The sequence below is a fragment of the Cervus canadensis genome, chromosome 1, assembly GCF_019320065.1.
Source record: "Cervus canadensis isolate Bull #8, Minnesota chromosome 1, ASM1932006v1, whole genome shotgun sequence".
Classification (NCBI taxonomy): domain Eukaryota; kingdom Metazoa; phylum Chordata; class Mammalia; order Artiodactyla; family Cervidae; genus Cervus; species Cervus canadensis.
The window spans coordinates 42,422,992-42,446,151 of NC_057386.1; the positions used below are offsets into that span (position 1 = coordinate 42,422,992).

The 23,160-nt window shown below is 53.0% G+C and overlaps 1 protein-coding gene across 4 annotated transcripts in view; it reads left to right on the plus strand.

Annotated features, from left to right (window-relative positions):
- Window positions 1-23,160, plus strand: part of RHBDL3 (rhomboid like 3) — a 50,793-nt gene that overhangs the window by 9,629 nt on the left and 18,004 nt on the right. For all 4 annotated transcript variants that reach the window (XM_043480642.1, XM_043480652.1, XM_043480672.1 and 1 more), the window contains 4 exons: window positions 9,368-9,526; window positions 13,751-13,975; window positions 17,733-17,881; window positions 19,671-19,783. In XM_043480642.1, the coding sequence (XP_043336577.1) occupies window positions 9,368-9,526; window positions 13,751-13,975; window positions 17,733-17,881; window positions 19,671-19,783 (646 nt within the window). The remainder of the gene's footprint in view (window positions 1-9,367; window positions 9,527-13,750; window positions 13,976-17,732; window positions 17,882-19,670; window positions 19,784-23,160) is intronic.

Consider the following 23,160-nt stretch of genomic DNA (forward strand, 5'->3'; position numbering starts at 1 on the left):
GGAAGCATGGTCTTAACCCCTGGACCACCAGGAAAGTCTCCCATCACCTTTTTTAAAAGCATGGTCCAGGTTTGAGTTGGAAAGTATTCCTTTCAGAGAGCAAACACTGAGCACGTGCTCTGTGCACACAGGTTGTCTCATTTTGCTCTCTTAACAACCCTGGGAGGTGAGTGGTACAATCCCCTCTTCACAGAGGAGGAAACTGCGGCTTGGGGGGGTGGGGGTGGGGCAGGGCCCAAGCCACAAAGCAAATGAGGACCCTCTGCAGAGGGGTTTGTGTGTGTGGACACAAGGCTCCTGGGTGCCTTCAGAACTGGAGCCGAGGGCCACAGGAGGCAAAGGAGCCCGGTGACCCTGCATCCTGCCCACCCCGCTCCCGGTCAGAGGTCTGTATCCCACTTCCCCGCTCCCTACATCCAGCGGGACCGTTGGTGGTTTCCAAGAGAAACAGCCAGAGGAAATGGCTTTAGGCTGAAGCAGATGGGGTGGGGCAGAGGTAAGACCCCCTCCCCACTCTCCCTGCCAGCGGCCCCCCTGCCTTTATGGCTGTGACTCGGCCTCAGTCCCCCAGCGGCCCTGATGGCCGGGCCTGGATGAGTCAGCACAGGCGTTCTGTCTGCTTCTGGGACCCAAGGGGCCAGCCTCTGAGTTCCAGCCCCCAGCTTCCCCCTCAGGGCCAGTGCACCTCCAAGGCCTTCTGCGGGGAGGGGGCTACTGAAGGGGACAAGCGGGGTCCTCCAGGAGGCTCTCTTTCAGGGTGAGTTGGGCAGGGCCTGGAGGGAAGAGGTGGCCCCCACGCCTGGGCACCCACCTGACCCTAGCTTTCTGCACCTTGGGGGAGGTCTGAGAGCTCATCTTCCCCTCACGGCCCAGGTTTTGAGAGAGAGAGCTGGGTAGTTTTCTGGAAATAGACCAACTGCCCAGCAGCTCAGCCTGGATCCAGGCCAGGACATCCTCGGCGTCTCTGCTTGAGGGAAAGGTGTTCCAGCTTCCTAATCAGCCTGCCAAGCTCAGATCCGGGGGATCAGCTTTTTGACTAATGGGGGGTGATGTTCAGGAGTCTGGCCTACAGCTTCTGGGAGAAGCCCCTTGGGAGGGATGGAGCCCTGGGCTGGCAGCTGGAAGGACAGAAATAATGTAACTGGGAATTCTAGAATTTCGGAAGGTTCACTAGCCATCAGATGCCTGGCCAGACCCCAGGGGAGCACGAGCGCCCCTCATGCCTCCAGGTGGGGAGACTGGAGGGCAGGAGAGGTCAGAACCAGGCTTTAAAAACTGGTCTCTCCTTCCCAGGGAGACTTGAGGTCTTCATAAATCCACTCCTAGCTTCAGCTGCTTTAAAGCAGGCCAGAGGGGTACCCTGTTCTACTCACTGAAGTGCCTCTGGGCAGATCGTTCATCTTGGTGTGCCTCAGTTTCCATATCTGTTAAATGGGACTAATCACACTTATGCTCTAGGGTTGATGTGAGAATAAAAGTGATCAGAGGAATTCTCTGATTAGGCCTGGTTAGCATGGTTAGGACTCCTCTCTTTCACTGCCTGGCACCCAGGTTCAGTCCCTAGTCGGGGAACTAAAATCCCACAAGCTGTGTGGGGCAGCCAGGAAAAAAACAAAACCATGAAATTATTGTGAAAATAAGTATTTCAGGTCAGGGGGGAAAGACAGGGAATGGTGTGAGGTGACTTTCTCTATGGGGCAAATTAGCATCCTCATTTGCAAGGCAGAAGTGCTAGGGAAAGCTGCTACTCCCATTACCTTGCCTCCTGACCTCGGCAGCTGCAGGCCTGGACCTAATTTATGGGGCTGTAAATATCCATGAATGGACCAGAGTTCCCTGGTGGGCTGTAGCTGCTGAGTGGGGACAACTCTGCTGAGCCTGAAACCCCAGGGCAGCCTCGTTAATTCTGCTCAGCCCAGAAGCCGGGTAATGGTGCAAGGAGCCAGCAGAGAAGCTGTGATAACCCCCTGAGTGGGGAGGGGTGCTGTCTACACCCTCCCCTTCTCCAGCACTCACATCATGTGGTCCTTTCCCAGGGATCCTTTTGTCTCGGTAAATGGGGGACAGTGGGGCCTGAGATGGAAGCCTTCCTTAGATTCTAGGTCCTAACCTTCTGGGTCTGAGAGGTCTGTACCAGGATGGCTCTCCAGGTGGGGCTTCCTAGCTGATGCTAGTGGTAAAGAACCCGCCTGCCAGTGCAAGAGACATTAGAGACAGTGTTCCATCCCTGGGTCGGGAAGATTCCCTGGAGGAGGGCGTGGCAACCTTCTCTGGCATTCTTGCCTGCAGAATCCCATGGACGGAGGAGCCTGGATCACCCATATATATGAGCCATCCAGTAGACATGTTCCTTCCTCTTTCTCCTATGTCTTGCTGCTGCTGAAGCTCGGCCTGGCTCTTGGGCCTGCGGCAGGGAGGGAAGTGGCGCCGCTGTCCTGGGTGCTGAGCAGGCAGATCTCAGCTCAGCGGCCCATTAGGCCCGTCACTTCCTCCTCTTTCTCTCCCAGGGTCTGGCACCCTCCTCAGCCCTCTGGCTGGGGCCAGGATCGGGGAGATTTCTAACTTTGCTGGAGGACACCAAACAGTGTCAGCTGCCTCAAGGGCCTGCCATTCATGAGGAAAGGGGCACTGTTAGTAAACATGCTGAGGGGCTTCCCTGGTGGTCCAGTGGTTAAGAATCCACCTGCCAATGCGGGGGATGCGGGTTTGATCCCTGGTCAAGGAACTCAGATCCCACAGGCCTCGGGGCAGCTAAGCCGGTCTGCAGCACCACAGCTGGAGAGGCAGCACGCAGCAGTGAGGTTCCCACGTGCCGCAACGAAGACGTGCCGCAGCCAGGTGAAGAAGCTGTAATAAATAAATAAATCATCCTGTCATCCCCACTTCCTGCTCACCCAATTCCTTCTGAAACATGCTGAGACAATAAGTATAAACCAGGACTGTCGCAAACAAACCAGGACATAGGGTGACCTGAGATTTCCACGAGGTAGCGCCTGATACTTGGCAGGCACTCTGCATATGCAGCTACTATCGCGTTGCTCTTCAACCAGGGAGTCTGCAGGAGACCAAGAGAAAACAACTCAGAACTTCCCTGGTGGTCCAGGGGTTAAGATTACAGGTTCCTGAGGCAGAGGGCATGGGTTTGATCCCTGGTTGGGGAACTAAGATCCTGCAAGCTGCTCAGTACAACTAATAAAAAGAAACAAAAAACTGGAAACAAACAAACTCAGGAGCCTCTCTGGCTGAGGAGGCAGAGGGGGCCGTCCAGCAAACCCTTCCCCACCTCTCTGGGCCTCAGAGGTCCCCCCAACTCCTAGAACTCTGCAGAGCAGCTTGAAAACCACTGAGGTTCCTTTCAGCTCCCCTGAACCATGAGCCAACAATCTCCTCATCTGCTGCCTGTCTCCCCAGTGGTACCAGGCCCTTCATGCAGCACAGACCTCAACCCGCACTCCCACCCCCGCCCCGACCATGTAGCTGCCTCATCCTGAGTCCAGATTTCCCATCAACCCTTTGACCGAGCAAAGATGCAGAACTGAAGATCAGCCGCTCCACGCCCTGTATGGGTTGTGAATTTCTCTTTCCCCGGCCATCATCTGCATATGGTATGTTTATGTGTGCAGGGCCAGGGACAGACCCCCTTACTTCCCTCCAAGAGGGGAGAGTTCCTCCCACATGATGGATAGAAAAAATCCAGGCAGTGTGGCTAATGCTCAGCTCAAGATGGCACAGCAGCTGAGGGTGGGGTTCTTCCCAGAACTCTTCCCCAGCTCCTCGCCCCAGAGGAGGGGAGGAGCCCTAGGTGGTGACGATTCAGAGACAATGTGGTGGGTCCTTTCCACAGTCGGCTTCGCCGGTGGCTCAGATGGCTCAGACAGTATAGAATCTGCCCACAATGCAGGAGACACAGGTTCAATCCCTGGGTTGGGAAAATCCCCTGGAGAAGGGAATGGCAACCTGCTCCAGTATTCTTGCCTGGAAAATTCCATGGACAGAGGAGCCTGGCGGGCTACAGCCCATGGGGTCACAAAGAGTTGGACATGACTGAGCCGCTGACACTTTGCAGAACCGAGGTGGTAAGTGAGCCAGGAGGGGGCCCAGGGCGGGAGATAGGGATATATAGGTACCTATGGCCGGCCGAGTGTGCGTAGGGCCCCAGGCAGGGGAGAAACTGGCAACCCAGAGGATTAAGGGGTCAGGGGGCTGGGCGTTCTGGGATTAAGCGCTCCACCATCTCAGTCTCGCAGCTCTTTTCAAGGCCCAGGCAGGTGGGCGGGAGCTGCTGGAGGATCACTCCTCATTCTGTTTTCCTCTCTTTCTGCCCCAGCAGCCCCTACACAGGCTGAATGTGGGTTTGGCTTCCCCTTCACCCACCTCCACAGCCAGGCCTATCCAGGAGGCAGCTGCGAGGGTGCTCCCAGCTTATGACTCCCAGGGGGCCCCCTGCCTGGGGCCTGTTCACAGCCCCGACACCCTCAGACCAGCCCCAGTCAGGCTGTCTCCAGCCCACCCAGCCTAGACCTCACCCTGAGAGCGCCCTGCCCCACCCAAAGTGGGTGAATCTGGGCTTGGAGCACCCAGGACCTGGAGCTTTGGGGCCTTCAGTACATCCCATGTGCGCTCAACCACTCTGTCATGTCTGACTCTTTCATGACCCCATGGACCGTAGCCCCTCATGTTCCTCTGTCCATGGGATTTCCCAGAATTTGAATGAGGCAAGAATACTGGAGTGGGTTGCCATTTCCTCCTCCAGGGGATCTTCCCAACCCAAGGTTACAACCTGCCTCTTCTGCATTGGCAGGCAGATTCTTTACCACTGAGCCGCCAGGGAGCCCCATTCGGTACATTATTGATGAGGAAATGCAATTGCATTCGTTTGTTGGTGTGTTTGTTTTTGTCCAAGTATTCTGTGGGATCTTAGTTCCCCGACCAGGGATTGAACCCCCGCCCCTTGCATTGGCCGCAAGGAGTCATAACCATTGGACTGCCGAGGAAGTCCCGGAAACTACATTTACAGGGTTTGTCTCCCCCAAAGCTCCAAACCACGGTGCTCATATGATCCTGTCCCCATCGCTGCCCTTGAGGAGGCCCAGGGTGGGAGTCGTGTCCAGGAGGGTCGGCCAAGCCTCCGTAACACGGCTGCTGTCCCTTCCTTTGAATGAGGCAAGTGGAGCTGGACACTGAGTCCGGGTGACCCTGGACCCTGGAGAGCCCAGCCCTGCGTTTGCTTCAGCCCACTCCCCTGCGGGGAGGCTCGCTCTGCTTGATAAGTGAGGCCGAGGCAATTATGGGTCGAGATGATTACCCGAAATTACGCAAGCCGCTCGGTGGCCGAGGCAGGAGTGGGTTTTGCCTTGTTCGTCGCAGCCTCCCTTAGAAGTTCTCAGCATCCTCCCGGGCAGTGGTGTCCACCTCTTTCCGCCTTCTGCATGAGTCCTCTCTCTCTCTTTCTTTCTGGCTGCCCCTCACTCTCTCCCTTTGTTCCCTGGCTCCCTCTGCCCCATCCATGCCCTCCTCTTCCGAGGTGTTGGGGGTGGTGGTTGGAAGGTGTCCTGTGTCCATTCCCGTGGGGCCAGGGCAGCTGGCCCCCTCCCTGCCTCTGCCTCCCCCCAGGCACCCTCCTCCATCCCTGAGGCCTCATTATTAGGGTAGCCGTGACCCCGCATTGTCTGGCCTGTCTGACCCTGGCACGAAAGGTAGAGTTTTGGCAGAGAAGGGGAAGCTCGGCCAGCTTCCAGCTCCTTCTCTGCAGCCTGCTGGGGGCAGAACCGGCGACGGGGTGGGGGGTGGGGGTGGGGAGAGCGGGGTTGGGGGATGGGGCAGGAGCCACAGGGCAGCCCCTGTCACTGGGGCGATGGCAGGGAGCCCGGGGCCGTGGTGGGGGTAGACCAGGGGAGCAGGTGGTTCTTTGTCTGGAGCCAGAATGAAGGAGAGGGGCCCTTGCCTGATCCCAGCCCCTTCACCCCATCCCTCGGGAGAGCCTTGGATGGGCCCCCCACCGGGAAGGACTGTCTTCCCCCCCACCCCAGGCTGATGCAGGAGATGCCCCCTGCGGTGCTCACCAGGGGAGGGGTGGGGAAGGGTGAATGTTCCCAGGATTCTGGGCTGCTTCTGAACACCCCCTGCTTTGACCCCCCACCCCAACCCCCATCAGCCCACCCAGGATGAGGGCCACAGGGAACCAGGCAGGGCCAGGCTGGTGATTCCCTGTCACCCAGTGCCAGCCTGGGGAGGGGAGGGGAGGGGAGGGTTGGGGCCCAGGCAGAGGGGGAGACCCCTGCCCCAGCTGCTGCCGTTGCCACTTTGCCACTGCAGGCATCACTTCCTGTCTGAGCTGTAAGGAGATCAGAGCTGTTGCTTTGTGAGCACTTTCCTGCTTTAAAAATCTGTTTAGAGTGGACCCGGGAGGCTCCTGGAGCCCCGCCTTTCCGGGCTTTGCGCTCACCTCTTTGATCCTTACACTTGGCTTCTGAGCAGCAGGGCAGGCTCTGAAGGCTGAGGGCAGCTGCAGCCAGTGGTGATGGCAGCTCTGGGCTGTCCGGGCCTGGGATTCTGGGGTCTTCGGCTCTGTGGCTTGCAGGCATGTCACTTAACCTCTCTGCGCTCATCTTCCTGAGTCTTCACTTCCTCATCTGTGAGATTGAAACCATGCAACTCAGACTGGGACTCGAACCCATGTCCTGGGACTCGAACCCACCCAGCAGGTGAGATCCCACATCTGCTTTCAGGACTTAAGGAAGCTCAGGCTCTTGATGTCTCATCACAGAAAGAATTCAGTGAGAGGCCAACTGATAGGTAAGAAGTGGATTTATTTGGAGAGAAACACAGTCCACAGACAAGAGTGTGGGCCATCTCAGGAGGCGGGAGTGGCATCGAAATAGAGTGGGGCTACTTTTTATGGGCTGGCTAATTTCACAGGCTAACGCGTGGAAGGATTAGCCCGGCTATTTGGGGGAAGGGGTGGAGATGTCCAGGAATTGGGCCACTGGCCACTTCTCGGTCTTCGACAGTCAGCCTTGGAGCCGTCATGCTGCCTGTGGGTGTGTCACTTAGCTTGTGACGTGGTACAGCAAGTGTATCCTGAGGCTCAAGGTCTAGTGGACGTCAACTCATCGGCCGTCTCAAAGTCATTTAGTTCTCATCAGTTTACGTCGTGTCGTTTGGCTATGTCATTCTCTTAAAGGCTGTGCCCCGCCCCCTTCCCTCCCGTTTCAAAATGGAGATAATTATACGACGTACTCGTAAGGTTGTGGTAGGAGGTTAAATAAATCATATACATGAGATGCTTGGAATGGTGTTTATTTAGCCCCATAAAAACACTCAGCAAATAGTAGGTGTTTTTGCTCATAGAGATCTTTCTGGAGCAGGGTGGAGGTGAGTTTCCTGCCATACTCCTTGGTGGGACCTAAAGAAGTGTCATCCCTGAAATCTGTTATTTTGGGTGGAAGGTGGGGAATAAGTGCAGACTTTTCAATAGGCCTCCTTTGAGATGTCCCCTCTCATTGAGTTCTGGGGAGGATTGAAGGAGTCATATCTCCTGGGTTGTCTTAGAGAGACTGCACACAGAATCAACCTTTCCAAAAATAGTCTTCACTGACCTTATCCAGGAAAGGCAGAAAAGTGGGTTTGATTTTTCTGGGCTCCCTGTCGTGCACGTGCAGATGTCTGAAATGTCTGTTTGATCATTTTTTAAATGCCTTTTTAAAAATATATATATTTTATTTATTTATTTGGCTCTGCTGAGTCTGAGTTGCATTCTGTGGGTTCTTTAGTTGCAGCCTGTAGCATCTAGTTCCCTGGTCAGGGATTGAACCTGGGGCCCCTTGCATTGGGAGCACAGTCCTAGCCACTGGACCACCAGGGAAGTCCCTGTTTGCCTGTTAAAATCGAAGTGACCCGCAGCAGCATCTCCAAGTGCAGTGAGTTCACGTGGGGACAGTTTGTGATCAGGAACTGCTCTGGGCATCTGTAAAGCCAGTTAGTGTGCGCTGGGTGGGGACGCTGGGTGCGTTCTGTGGGGAAAGAGAAGGGGCAGTGAAAGGGGGACCAGAGGGTCATGGGCTTCTCTGGGGGAGACAAATAAGCCCCTTTTCTTTTCCTTTTCTTGTCTTTCGGCCACTCTGAGTGGTATGCGGGATATTAGCTTCCCTACCAGGGATTGAACCTGCACCCCCTGCAGTATAAGCAGAGTCTTGAACCACTGGTCCACCAGGGAAGTCCCAGCCCCTTTTCTAACGGAACCCCTGAGCCATTTCTTGGAAAATGAGTGCCCATCTTTTCACCCAAACATCCACTTATTCACCCAACAGATCTTCAGTGAGTGTCAAACTATGCCAGCCTCTGTGCTGAGCCCTGGGGATAAGTTGTGATGCCAGCCTTCAAGGAACCAGTGTCCAGAGAAGAGTTGAAAATAGATAGTGGGGTGGAGGCTGGAGGGCTGTTGGAGGTTCCAGGGAAGCAGATCATGTGTTGCGGGAAGGCTTGCTGGACACAGGACATCTGAGGAGTTGGAAGGGTGAACCTGAGTCTCCCAGGGAGTTGAGGGGTGAGGGGGAATCCCTCGGCAGAGGTACCCACTTTTGCAAAGCTACAGAAGGCAGGGACTTCCCTGGAGGTCCAGTTAAGTTGGACCTTGGTTAAGGTCTTAAGGACCTTGGAATCCTAAGCTTGGTTAACACTCCAAGCTTCAAATGCAGGGGGCAGGAGTTCAACCCCTGGCTGGGGAACTAAGATCCCATATGCTGCATGGTGTGGCCAAAAAATAAAAAACATTTAAAAAGAAGTTGTAGTGAATTTTTAAAAAGCTGCAGAGGGCAAGAGGGCAGCATCAGAAACCCAACCAGACGTTCAGAGCGCAGGGTCTTTGGGGAGCCCTGTGTGTAGGGTGTGGTGTGCATGTGGTCTGGGCGTGGGAGAGGAGCTGGCAGGCAGATGCGGAGCGGCCGTCCAGGCTGTGCTCCCCACTGCCCAGGGCCTCGCGCCTTCCCCCACTCAGCCCCTCCAGCCCAGGTTCCAGATTTCTTCCTCTACTCATCGCCTTTTCAGTCCCACTTTCCACTTGTCCTGGGTCAGAAGTAGGGCAGGGAGTCACCTCTCTGAGCCTCCGTTCCCCTTCTCTGTGCATCAGGTGGTTGGTTTGGGTGATCTCAGAGGTCTCCAGGGCCTTCTAGGGTTGTTCGTGGTTGTCTGCCCTATTTGGATGTTTCCCCTGGGGGCCTTGGGAACAGTCCATCTGCCCTCTGGTCCTCGGTCAGCAGGGGGTTGAGGACAAAAGCCGTGAGTGGTGGCAGTGATGGAGCACCTGGGGCCGCGCAGAGCGGGGGACAGAGCCCCGCTGACCCTGCTGCTGTGTGTGTCTCTCCCTCAGTGTGACCCTGGGAACACAGGCTTCATCAGTACAGGCAAGTTCCGGAGCCTCCTGGACAGCCACAGCTCCAAGCTGGACCCACACAAGAGGGAGGTACTCCTGGCTCTCGCCGACAGCCATGCCAACGGGCAGATCTGCTACCAGGATTTTGTCAACCTGGTGAGCACTCTGGGTCCCTCGCCACTGGGAGTGGCCTGTTTGGGGGTGTGGCTTAGAGGGCCCTTTTGGATAATTAATTACTGGGATTGGTGGGTCTTCAGCATTGAAAAACTCTAGGCTTCAGCAGATGAAAGAAAATCACCAAGGACTGGATTTCTCTTTATCTCTGGGTTCTGCTTTCCATAGCATCAGCACTACTCAACAGAGCCCCTGACCATTCCAGACCTGACTATGATAGCAGCAAAGTGGCTGCAGCTGTTCCAGCCCTCACACCCTCAGACCTCACCCTGCAGGAGAGCAGAGGAGCTCTTTTTATGGGCGCTCCCACATGAGGCCTGGGATTTCCTTCCTCCCATTGGCCTAGATTGGGTCAGTGGGATGTGCTGATTGACTCAAACCGATCAGTGCCCACCCCGGGGGCTTGGAGTGGAGTCACTTCCATGGAAATGAAGGGCTGGAAGTAGGAAGTCATCGCTGGCAGAAGAAGAGCTGGGGAGTGGATGTTGGGAGGATCAGGCCAGGCCTTTCAGGAGCAACGGGGCACGTGGGTGAAGGTTGAAGCTCTTCAGACCTGCTGGCAGTGGTCCTGGGTGATCGGAGGGGCTGGAGACAGGAGGCCCATGAATCCTGCCCAGTGGTCTGGTGTCTTGGAGTCAGGACTTCCTCCTCACTAGGGTCACTGCTGTGCTGTTTCAGGGCTACAGTGGCAGGATTGGAATGGAGTTCAGTGGGGTTGAGTGGGTGGAGGAGACGTGAGCAGAAGCTGCATGAACTAGCAGGATGAACACAAGACTGGGAGATTCCATGCGGTTTCCCTCTTGGTGGAATGGAAGAGTCACCTCTCTTCTTGTCATCCATGAACTGAATGACTGGTGTGAACAGTCAGTTCATGAACACCCAGGCTCCTGGAATTCAGAGGCGTCAGTGATGGGGGAGCCAGGACCTGCCATCATGCCATGGCCGCGCTCTGATGTGCGGGCTTTGGTGTTGCTTTAATTGCCTCTTGATTGGGGACCTGCCTTCATCCAGAGATTAACAGATGGCAGCCAGCAGCTGTAAGGCTTTTAGGGATGAAGTAATCTGCTGTTCAGATTGGACCCAGGGAGCAGACCTTTTAGAGGGTGGGAGGCAGAGCTCAATTAAGCAGGGAAGTTGGGGACATTTGGGATTCACGGGATGGGTCATGGAGGTGAGTTGCGTGGCTGGGAACCCAGCAGTGCCAGCAAAGATCAGGCCACAGGTTCGAGCTCATGGCCCCTCTGCAGGCCCAGCACTAGCATGTTTGATGCATGCTCTGCTCAGCCCGGGGCGGAGGGAGGGCATGGCAGGGCCAGTGAGCGGCTTCTCTCCAGCTGGGGGTTCGGGAAATCTGTGTGAATTTGCAACAGCAGGTTGCTTGTTGCCATCAAGATTTCTCTGTTCGAGTTCTGAGCTGGAGTGGCCAGCCAGAGCCTGGATGCCTGTGAGCAAGGCTGCCCTCGAGGCCAGGCCTAAGAAGGGGCTCATCGGGAGCGAGGTTCTGGGAAGGGCAGAGAGCCGGGGGGCTGGAGCAGACCTGGGTCCTGCTTAATGCTTTGCCTTTGCCACTCAGTGGGAAAGATTCTCTGAGCCCATTGGTAAAATGAAGACAAAGGAAACCTTTTTCAGGGTGGTGGTGGTGTTTAGTCCCTAAGTCATGTCCGACACTTTGCGATCCCATGGACTGTAGCCCGCCAGGCTTCTCTGTCCGTGGGATTCCCCAGGCAAGAATACTGGAGTGGGTTGCCATTTCCTTCTCTGGTTGATCTTCTTGACTCAGGGATCAAACCTGTATCTCCTGCATCGGCAGGCACGCTCTTTACCACCGAGCCACCTGGGAAGCCTCTTCAGGATGGTGGCAAGGATTAAATAAGAAGAAATGTGTGAAAGTTTTTGTTGCCTCTTAATGTTCTTCCACCCGGTTAACTCCTTGGCATCTTTTGTGAGCCTTTTCCCACGCCAACCCAGGCAGAATGAACTAACCTTATCCTGAGCCCGCACAATGCTTTGTGCAAGCCTTTCTTCTAACACAGACCACATTGCATTACAGCTGAGTGGTCAGGGTTGTCATGTATGGGTGTACAGGTTGTGGACTGTATAAGGATGCCAGGCAGAGAGATTAATGAGGGCTGAAATCTGGCCTGGGCTTTGTTCAGCAAGGCCTGGAAAGGGTGCATCCACCTGGAAGAAGAGGCTCCCTTATCTAACTGGCATGAAAACACCATATGGGCCAGCATGGGCCCCAGAGTCAGGCAGATCTGAATCTGAATCCTGACTCCATGATTTACTAACTATGGGTCCTTGAGAAAATTACTTTGCAAGGAAAATTACTCTCCAAGCTCCCATCTCCACCTTTATATCACCGGGATAACACAATGCACTGGATAACAAAGGAGACATCATCTTTTGCTGCTGTTTACACCTCTGTCTCTCCTGTAAGCTCCGTGAGGCCAGAGACCATGGCCACTGCTGTGCCCAGCACAGTTCTGGGCACATCAGGGCAAAGGTGAATGCTGAGTGTGTGTGTGTGCGTGCCTTGCTTCTGCCATACTCACGCTGAGCTCCTCCCCACCATGAGTCTTGCAGCTGTGTGTTTGTGAGTGCGTGTACACACCTGGAGATTGGGGGGGAGGATGGCTACAAACTGATTTGATCACATGGTCTTGTCTTGCGCTTGCAGTGAACGCAGAGCCCTGAGCCCTGCCTGAATTTACAGAGCTGAAGCCACTGAAAACCAGGCCCAAGCTTTGCAGGCATGGAGGGGATGGGAATAGGGAATTGTTGGAAGGGGTTCATCCGGGAAGGCCTGCTTAGAGGGGGGAGCCTTAAGCCAGATTTTTCAGGTGTGTGCAGAACCCAGGAGAGGGGATAGGCACTGCTGATGGAGACTCATTCGTCCTGGCCTGGTCTGAACCCAGATCCTCCCCAGCTCCCAGCCCCCCACAGGGCTTCAAACCCCTATGCCTTTGGTTGGTTCCCCTCTACAGCCCTGCCTGGACTCCTGCCCTTGGATTTAGCCTGATGTCCACTGCTGGGCCCACAGTCCCAGAAATACACTGATAATCCCTACCCAGCGACCATGGGGCAGTCCCTGGGCAGCACTGTGGACTCTGGTTGGGAGAGCTGTGTCTCTAGAATATTTCCCTGTATGGAGGGTCTAGGGTGTGGTCGGGGAGAGTGCATGTGAGGTAGCAGAGGCCTCTGGAGGCTGAAAGTCAGCAGGTCTGCCTCTGGGAGTCAGGCTGCCAGGGCTCTGTGGGGGAGGGGCCCATCCTGGGGCTCCCTGAGTATCACAGTTCCTTTGGGGTCACTCAGGACTGATGACCTTCCACAAGTGCAGCTTTGGGTTCTGGTTCCAGGGGCTGGGGATGCTGACTCCTACTTGTCCTGCAGGTCTCACTCATGCCACCTCCTCCAGGAAGTCCTCCCTGATCACCTTGGGACTGGGTTGGGCCTCCCTCCTGGGTGGTCCCACAGCAGGCTTCACTGTGAACCATGATTGCTGGTTACTTAGGTGGCTCAGACAGTAAAGAATCTGCCTGCAATGCAGGAGACCCGGGTTCCATCCCTGGGTTGGGAAGATCCCCTGGAGAAGGGAATGGCTACCCACTCCAGTATTCTTGCCTGGAGAATTCCATGGACAGAGGAGCCTGGTGGGCTCCAGTTCACGCAGTCCCAAAAAGTTGGACACGACTGAGTGACTAATACTTTCACACTTTCTTCACTTTCACTTGTTGGCCTTTGACACCTCTGTATTCTGGTGTCTGGAAACACCTGATGCTTAATAGCTGCTCAGGAAATTGTGAGGGATGACAGGCTGGTGGGTGGGAAGAGGTATCGTGGATATGAATCCAGGCTCTGGAACCTTACTGGGTTTGGACTTGATGGATTCTTAGAACTTTGGTTCTAAGAATTTGGGCTCCTCATCTTGTGGGATGGGGATATTCATGGTCTTTATCTAGCAGGTAGACTAGCTGCATCAAATGAGCTCAGCTGTGATGTGCTTAGAACAGCCCCTGACACAGAAGAGCTTGGTGAATATTGCTTCTTGCTAACTTACATTTAACTCCTTGCAAACTATACAGAAGAAAGAGGACGGTGGCCTCAGGCTTGGGCGGTCTAAGGAACTGGCTGGCTGGGAAATGGGATGGGGGTCCCCTGAGACCCCGGTTCTGACCCCCCTCCCCAACCCTGTTTCCCATGTAGATGAGCAACAAGCGGTCCAACAGTTTTCGCCAGGCCATCCTGCAGGGGAACCGCAGGCTCTGCAGCAAGGCCCTGCTGGAGGAGAAGGGGCTGAACCTCTCCCAGCGACTCATCCGTCACGTGGCCTACGAGACCCTGCCCCGGGAAATTGACCGGAAGTGGTACTACGACAGTTATACCTGCTGCCCCCCGCCCTGGTTCATGATCACGGTCACACTGCTAGAGGCAAGGACAGGGGTGGTGAAGGGGCTGCTGGAGGGTCAAAGGATATCATTTTATTTCCCCCGCACCATGTGACGTGTGGGATCTTAGTTCCCCAATCAGGGATCGAACCTGTACCCCCTGCAGTGGAAGCATAGAATCCTAACAGAACCACCAGGGAAATTCCAGGAGGATATCTGAGATCACAAGGGGAAGGGCAGCACCTTCACCACCGAAAGGTGATGGTTGAGGATCAAATGGCAGTTGTCACGGCAGGTCAGGCCCTGGTGCAGGGCACGCAGGTATTATAACCCCTCGGCCACAGAGATATTACAAAGATCATGACTTGAAATCATATGCACTGCAACAAAACCCCTGTGTGACCCTCCCCCCCGCCCAAACCAACAGCAACGAGAACAGTGTCAGAAGGTCATTGACTGGGGGCATTTCACCAGGCAAATTCATTAAAGCAACTTCTGTTAGTTCCTCCCAGAGTGAGTGGAGTGAGCCTCGTGGATGGGTCATTTGTTCCCCCTGGACTCCATCTTCCACCTGGAAAGTGGGAATAGCCAGACTTGCCCTCCTTCTCCCACTCAACTCCTCTGTTTAGAGCCAGAGAATGGCTGGTGGTGTTTTCTGAGCACAAGAGCATTACATCAATACATATGGGAAGGGGTGTTTATGAACAGGTAAATGTGGGCTTCACATATTTTGCAGGAACATTCTCCCCTTAGGGGATCATCCTTACCTATTGTAATTCTAAAAGTCTCATCTTATGCAACACGATCCAAAGTACCACTTTCTGAATCAGCGTTCCTGTATGAGGGACTCTGAATTCTTCCGGCTCTTTAGCCCCAGAACCTGCGGGCCCCCACCTCAAATGCCAGCTCTCAAACTGATGCTTGGCTTCCTTTTGGCATTTTATAATCTCCACCATTTCTCTTCCAGAGCTAGGGGCCTGATTACCGCCCCTGCGAACATTCTTGTAAAATTCCTGCTGAATCAAACTGCAGGATCATTAAGCCTCATGGCGTCCTGCTTCTTCCTTTCTTAAATCAGAATATCTGGACTGCAGACCAGAGCTCCTCGGTTTGTTGTTTGGCTTCCTCCAAGTACATGTTGAAGTTGCGATTTTTCTGAGATATTCTTGGACTTGTTCTCCAAGCGCTTACTGTGTTGGTCTATTTATTAACTTCTATTTGAGGACCAATAATAACGAGTTGGCTTGCAAGCTGTGTTTGCTGCCAGGCCACCCGCACGCATGGTGTTAGGTGAACAGATTCAGCTCCCAGGGAGTCCAGCTGCCGGGAGCCCTGAGCCATTCCCAGGCTTAGCCCAGGAGGACTTAACCCCAAGCTAATTACAGCTGCCTTCCCTCAGCTGATGCTGCTCACAGGGCTGGCTCTTCATGTACTTTATCTTTAAAAAAAAAAAACATGTTATTTATTTATTTTGACCACATCAGGTCGTAGGGCTTCCCAGGTGGCGCTGGTGGTAAAGAATCCGCCTGCCTATGCAGGAGACATGAGATGTGGGTTCAATCCCTCAAGAGAAGGCTCCCCTGGAGTAGGAAATGGCAACCACACTAGTATTCTAGCTTGGAGAATCCCATTCTGGCTTGGGGAATCCATGCTGAATCCCATGGACAGAGGAGCCTGGCAGGCTACGGTCCATGGGGTCACAAAGAGTTGGACACGACTGAGCACGCAGAGAGAGATCGGGTCTTGGTTGCAGTGTGCAGGCTTAGTTGCCCACAGCGTGTGGGATCTTAATTCCCTGACCAGGGATAGAACCAGGTCCCCTGCATTGCATGGTGGATTCTTAGCCACTGGACCACCGGGGAGGCCCCTGGTAGGAAGCCCACCTTTTAAAAAAATATTTTATAGTTCATCATTTTTAAACCTCACAATCACCATGGAAATGTAGACATGAGTATTCCCATTTCCAAATGGGAAAACCACATATGTGCTCAGTCTGACTCTTTGTAACCCCATGGACTGTAGCCTGCCAGGCTCCCCTATCCATGGGATTTTCCAGGCAAGAATACTGGAATGGGTTGCCATTTCCTACTTCAGGGGATCTTCCCGACCCAGGGATCAAACCCACAGCTCCTGCATTACAGGGGGATCCTTTACTGCTGTGCCACCTGGGAAGCCTCAGAGAAATGGAGGACCAGTGAATTAAAACAATTTGCCCAGGGTCATCCAGAGGAGCTAGATCTTTTGTCCAGATTGGTTTCCAATTTTCCAAAACCTCAGCTATGTAAACTCGAGCCGCCAATCTAGAAGAAACTAGAAAATGATGAAATAACTGTTTCAGAGTCCTTATACCAAAGCCCAAGCGTTTTGTTTCACATCCAGTTCCAGTAACCTAACTTTCTGATTCCATAACAGTGAACATAATGGGAAGCTACTGGAAGAGGGCCTCCTCCCTGCCAACAAGAGGAAGTAAGAACCTGGTTGTGGTAACTGGTTAACAACTTGCTGACACCCAGGCATGGCGAGAGGACAGAAGAAAATGTCCAAGTAAACCTGAGTCACAAAGAAACACGAGAATTTGGGATCATTTAGTACAGGAGCGAAACCCCCATCAATTACTGGGGAAGACATTGCTCCTATAGCCCAGATCAATACCTGAGGCATCCTTAAAATTAAGAACCTAGGGACATAAATTATGCATGTAGAAAGAGTTCCAGGGAGAAATAGTTAAAATAAACACTCTTCTAGGGCTTAAACAAGTATGCTTCAGTCATCTTCACAAATTAACTTACCCGAGGTGTTGATGAGAATTCAGAGAAATTGAAACCTTGTGTGCTGTTGGTGGGAGTGTAAAGCGGTATAGCCATTGTGGGAAACAGTATGGCAGTTCCTCAGAAAATTAAATCAGAGTTATCATACGATCCTGCAACTCCACTTCTGGGTGTATACCCAAAAGAATTGAAAGTAGGGACTCAGGTATTTATACACCCCTGTTCATAGCAGCATTGTTCACAAAAGCTAAAAGGTGAAAGCAACCCAAGCATCCATCGACAGATGAATGGAGAAACACAATTTGGTAGATACATGCAGTGTAATATGAGGAAGGAGGTTTTGACATATGTTACAATGTGGATATATCTTGATGACATTATGCCGAGTGAAATAAACCAGTCGCAAAAGACAAATGCTGTGTGATTCCACTTCCACACAGTCCCTGGAGTAGTCGCGTTCATAGAGACAGAAAGCAGAATGGTGGTTGCCAGGGGCTGGGGGGCAGGGAATGGAAATTAATGTTTCATGGATATAGAGTTTCTCTCATCACTTTTACAAGATGAAAAGAATCCTGTGAATGGCTAGTGGTGATGGTTGCCCATTATGAATATATTTAATACCCCTGAACTCCACACTTAACATGGTTAAGACGGTAAATTTTATGTTACATGGCTTTTGCCACAGTTTTTCTTTTTTTTTTTTTTGAAATCAACTTATATGGCATTGCCTCAGCCCCCAAGTGGGTATGTGAGTTATTACTGGAATTAAAGTTTAAAATCCTCCAAACCCTTTCAGCTTAGCACCGAGGAAATGTGGGCAGAGACCTTGAGACCATTTTGTGAACACTGAACACAGAATGAACAGAAGTGGAGTGAGAGGTGGTGGAGAGCTAGCTTGGGTGCTGGTCATAGGGGTGTGAGAAGGACAGATGGCATCTTCCCTAGGGATTCCACGTGATAATAGGCACAGGAGGGTTTCCTGGCAGTTTCCCGCCTAGTAACAGCCTCTCTGCACTCTCTGCTCTCCTCCAGGTTGCCTTTTTCCTTTATAATGGGGTGTCGCTGGGCCAATTTGTACTGCAGGTAACCCACCCACGATACCTGAAGAACTCACTGGTTTACCATCCACAGCTCCGAGCACAGGCTTGGCGTTACCTGACATACATATTCATGCATGCGGGGTGAGTACTGGTGTTCTTTCTCTGTTGAGAATCCTTGCAGAAAAATAACTGGTCCAGAGAGCCTGGATCGAAATATATTTTTTTAGTTTATTTTTTGTCTACCTGGCCACAGGATTTGAGATGGCTTCTTAAAACTTATCTAATACCAAATTGTATGTGTAAATTATTAGGAGTGTATAGGAGATGAAAATGTTTTACAGTTGGTGGTGGTGATGTTTGTACATAGCTGTAAACATTCCATTAAAACTATACAGTTTAGGGGACTTCCCTAGAGGTGCAGTGGATATGAATCCTCTTGCTGGTGCAGGGGACACGAGTCTGATGGGGAAGATTCCACATGCCACGGAGCAGCTACGCTTATGCACCACAACTACTGAAGCCCATGCGCCTAGAGCCTGTGCTTTGCCACAAGAGAAGCTACTGCAATGAGAAGCCTGAACCCCTCAACAAAGAGTAGCTCCCGCTTCCTGAAAGTAGAGAAAGCCCGCACAAAGCAATGAGGACCCAGTGCAGCCAAAAATAAACTTATATGTGTATATAAACTGTACAGTTTCAAAAAAAGAGTGTATGGGAGAGGGAAAGCAAAGTGAGATCAGCACACACATACAGCATGTGAATCTCTATATTTGCTGTAAGTAGGTTACAAATGTATTCTGAGCTTCCTGGTGGCCAAAGCAAAGAGGGAAATGTGGTCATCCACCAGGTTCATTGTCCATAAACTAGGTGTGAGTGCCCCTATAAGTGAAATAAAGCACCGGTTTGTGGAAAGGAGGTCTGCCTATATGGTGACATGAGTCTTCTGGACGAACTCTGGCAGTGTTACATTTCTGTTTGCAGAGCCATGTGCCCTCTTTTGGGACCTGGAATGTCACCAGTTCTCACGGGTGCATCTTACCCCATGATAAGGACCTGCTAGCTGGCCAGGTGACCACCCAGGTCCAAGTGTCTTGAATGCATGATCTTGGCTGGAGACAGTTTTTACATAGTAGAAGCGTGGAGTTGGAAAGTCAGAGTCCCTGGACCCCAGACCTCTGTGGTGTCTTCTACAGATGCTAGAGAAGTGGAGGGAAAGCGTGGAAAAGCCCTGAGGGTGCCTGTCCCTGGGGATGCCAGTGGGAAGAAGATCACCCAGGCCCTCATGGCTCTTTCCTTGGGAGAACGACCCACAGTGGCCACGAGGAAGCTCCACTGTGAACCTCTGCTCCCGCTGAGCTGCTAAAGGGGCCGCAGAGCCTCCTGCAACTGGCTGCACCTGCTGGGGAGGCTGCGTTGGGGAGAAGAGACTTCTCTGATGGCCACTGATGAATGTCCTACCCTGAGCCTAACGGGATGGCAGCCTGGCCTGCTGTGTCCCGGCGTCAACTTCAGGGCTGAGGAGGAGAGAGGGGGAGGCCCTTCATGCTTGGATATCCTCATGAGCTAAGATGTGGACTCAACAGGACCTGGGGAAATAGCTTTGACTTACTAAGTTATCTTTCTTTTTAAATATTTATTTATTGCTGCACTGGGTCTTCATTGCTGCATGCGGACTTCTCATTACAGTGGCTTCTCTTGTGGCAGAGTGTGGACTTTAGGAGCACAGGCTTCAGTACTTATCACGCACGGGGTTAGCTGCCTGGCAGCATGTGGGGATCTTCCCAGACCAGGGATCAAACCCATGTCCCCTGCATTGGCAGGAGGATTCTTAGCTACTGAGCCACCAGGGAGCTCTCAGCCATAGGATCTTGTCCACTGCTGGGTCCCCAGCCTCTTGACATGCTGAGTGAATGACCGTGGTCTCTCTGTACAGGATCGAACACCTGGGCCTCAACGTGGTTCTCCAGCTTCTGGTGGGGGTACCTCTGGAGATGGTGCATGGAGCAACCCGCATTGGGCTTGTCTATGTGGCCGGTGTCGTGGCAGGTAGGCAGGTGGGCCCAGAGTCCGTAGGGGTGAACCTCCGCAGGGCGGCTGATGAGACCCTGTGCCGTCAGGCAGGCCCCAGGCTTCCAGCGGACACTCATCACCCAGGCTCCTGACTGCTAGGGTTCTCCTCGGGGTACCTCTCCCCACCTCCCCAGGGAGACCGGACGGGGATGCCACCCAGACAGGGAGGCATGTGATGGCAAAGCGGGTGCAGGGTACATGATTTGGAGCCGGCAGACTGACCGAGGTTTCCGTCTTTCACTACGCTGTCGTAGCCATGTGAACTTGGGGAAATTCCTTACCTTCTCTTGGCCCCCGTCAAGCTTTTAAAAGGGAACTAATGAGATCTGCCGCAGAGAGTCGGCCACGACTTAGCGACTGAACCACAAAAAATGAGATATGCATGCCGGATGTGAGGAGGGCGGGGCGAGGTGAAGAATGAAGTAAAGCAATGGTAGTGAGATCTCAGGGCTGGGGGGGGCCACCTGAACCCGAAGGGCGGTCTTGCCTCTGCCCTGGGCCAGCCCTTGATTGACCCACTGCGGGCAGGAGAGAGTCTGGCCCAAGAGGTCGTGAGCACTTGTGCCAGCTGGCGGAGTCTGGGCCCTGGCTGACTCAGCCCACGTGGCAGGTGATAAGTGTAATCACTGTGGCCTTGAGGACAGTGTCCCAGCTCCTGGTCCCCCGCCCTGGTGGGAGGGGACGTGGACTGGGGTGAGGTGGACAGAGGACAGTGTCCCAGCTCCTGGTCCCCCACCCCGGTGGGAGGGGAGGTGGACTGGGGTGAGGTGAGGAGTGCGGGGAGATTTCTGCAGAAGTCTGCACCAACTGGGTTTCTGAACAGAGTAATCTCCCTGGTGATGTCTCCAACTTTATTGCTGGCTTTTTTCTTTACAAGCTTTGCTGCTTCAGCTCTTCACCTTGACAGCAGTGCCCAAGGGAGCTTTGCGTGTGTGTTTAAGTAAGATCTTAATCCTTTCTGAGTGGCATTAAAGCTGTCATCAGGAGAGCAGGGCAGTGTCGGCCTTGTAAACAGTGGGCAGGCAGGGACCCCGGGAGTGAATGGGAGAGCTTCCGGAAGGCTCCCACCCCACCCACACACCTGTCCATCCCAGGAGAGGCTGGTCTGCTAATTTGTAAACCCTCAGCCTGGGAGGTTGGCCCAGCGCCGTTCTCCTTCACTCCTGGGCTGAGGTTGAAAACTTGGCCACCTTGGACAGCGCCCACGCCAGCCTTTCCCAGAATCCAGCACCTTCTGCATCCTTGAACAAAGGTCTGATGAGCATCATTGTGTGCAAGACTTCCTCAGCCACCCACACACCCCTGAGTGTCGACATCTGGGGATTCAGAGCCACGTTTTCCATACCTACCTACTCAGAGACCCAGATGGTTAATGGCGAGGAACAGGGAAGTGCTCGTAACACTTGCAGTTAGTAGTCAATTAAGTGGGAGTGCCGGAGTAACGTGGAAGACAACACAGATTCCAGATGACTCATGCCTCGTCCAAACCAGACGTCCCAGCGGGGAGGCAGTGCGGGTATTACTTCCCAGGGACACCAGTGCAGAAGGGGTTGGTGTACAGGCAGAAGGGGGCTTGCCAGCTGAACCCGAGGGTGGGGGGCTGTACTGCAAAGCAAATGACGTGCGCTGTCCTATTTGAGCCATTGATTCAGAGCAGAGGGCATTCTGGTCACCACATGTCACGTCATTGATCTCCAGGATTGAGCTGATTGATCCGCCTGCACCCGTTCCTCCTCCTCTGTGTGCCTCCCTCTTCAGAGAGGGGGTGCCCGTTCAGACAGTCGGGCTCTGACCAGATAGCCAAATGCCTGTCCTGTGCAGGCTGTATTTAATCCCCGCAACAACCCCCTGAGGCAGGTGCCATTACTCTTCACCTGTTACAGAAGCCAAGGCTTGGAGAAGCAAAGTGACTTGCCTAAGAAGATACAGTCATTAAGTGGTGGAGCTGGGCTCTGATCAGGCTGTCTGACCCCAAAGGCGGTGCTCTAACACGACCTTAGCTTTATGAGAACCAGAGGCAAGACTTATCCTTTATGCATGGAATTTATCCGAAACCAAGGGAGGTCTTTTTTTTTTTTTATTTTAAAGATTTTTTGATGTGGACCATTTTTAAAGTCTTCATTGAATTTGTTACAGTATTGCTTCTGTTTTGTGTTTTGGTTTTTTGGCCCTGAGGCATATGGGATCTTAGCTCCCAGACCAGGGATTGAACCCACACCCCCTGCATTGAAAGGCGAAGTCTCAACCACTGGACCACCAGGGAAGTCCTCCAAGGCGGGGCGGTCTTCATAGACATTAAGTCCTGCTGTCTAATTCCTGCCCAATGAAAATATTCCAAATCCAAGGCCATCGTGTTTTGTAACAATTATAACTAATCTCTGTTCAGCATGTCTGATGATCCAGGCAAGTGATAAAGGGTTCACGTGTGTTAGCTCTTCATCACATTCCTCTGAAGTGGATACTGACACCCACATTTTATAGTTCAAAGGATTGGAATCACCCTATTTGCTCAGCCAAGAAATCCTAGAACTGGAGTAGACACTCTTCCCCAAACCTGTGCCTCTAGCCAATGCTTGAAGCCAAGGTGTATCTCACTTTCGCTGATGATGATAGGGCTGAATTTAAATACTTTAACACCCAGTCTTGGGACTTCCTTGGCAACCCAGTGGTTAGGACTCTCAGCTTCCACTGCAGGGGACATGGGTTGAATCCCTGCTCAGAGAACTAAGATCCCGCAAGCCATGTGGTTCAGCCAAAAAAATAAAAATAGCCCAGTCTTTTCACTGTTTTGCCCAACTTTGATTATAAACTCTGTAGATCAGAAGCCATGGGTGCACCCCCAGAGCCTGGCACAGGCTTTGGCACATGGCAAGCACTAAAGGAAAGAGTAAATAACGTTCTACTGCTTAAAGGTAGGTGTTCTGGCAATTTTTATTTAGATTTGCTTTTCTTTAGCGACCAAGGGAGATGCTGGAGGACACCTGCTTTAAATTTTCCAGGCTAACATTATCACAGCTGTGCGTTATGGCAAAGTCGCCGATTCATCACCGTGCTGGCGTGGACCCAGGGTTTTGGGGGGTGGAGATTCATAGCCCTGACTCGCATTGGCCCTTTGGTTTGCCGCTGTGCAGAGGTGTGGCTTGTCGCTGGGGCTTGCTTCTCTGACTTCTGCCTTCCTGACCTCCGTGGGTTCACACTGGACATTTATTGAACTGTCATCCCTTAGGTTTGTCAGCAATCCTTCCTGGCCCTGGCTTCCTACCCTGGAATGGCTTTATTCTGCTGATATGCATACCAGCCCACATTTCTACTTGACTTCTCTCAGTCCCTCTGAAAATGAGAGTGTTAGTCAC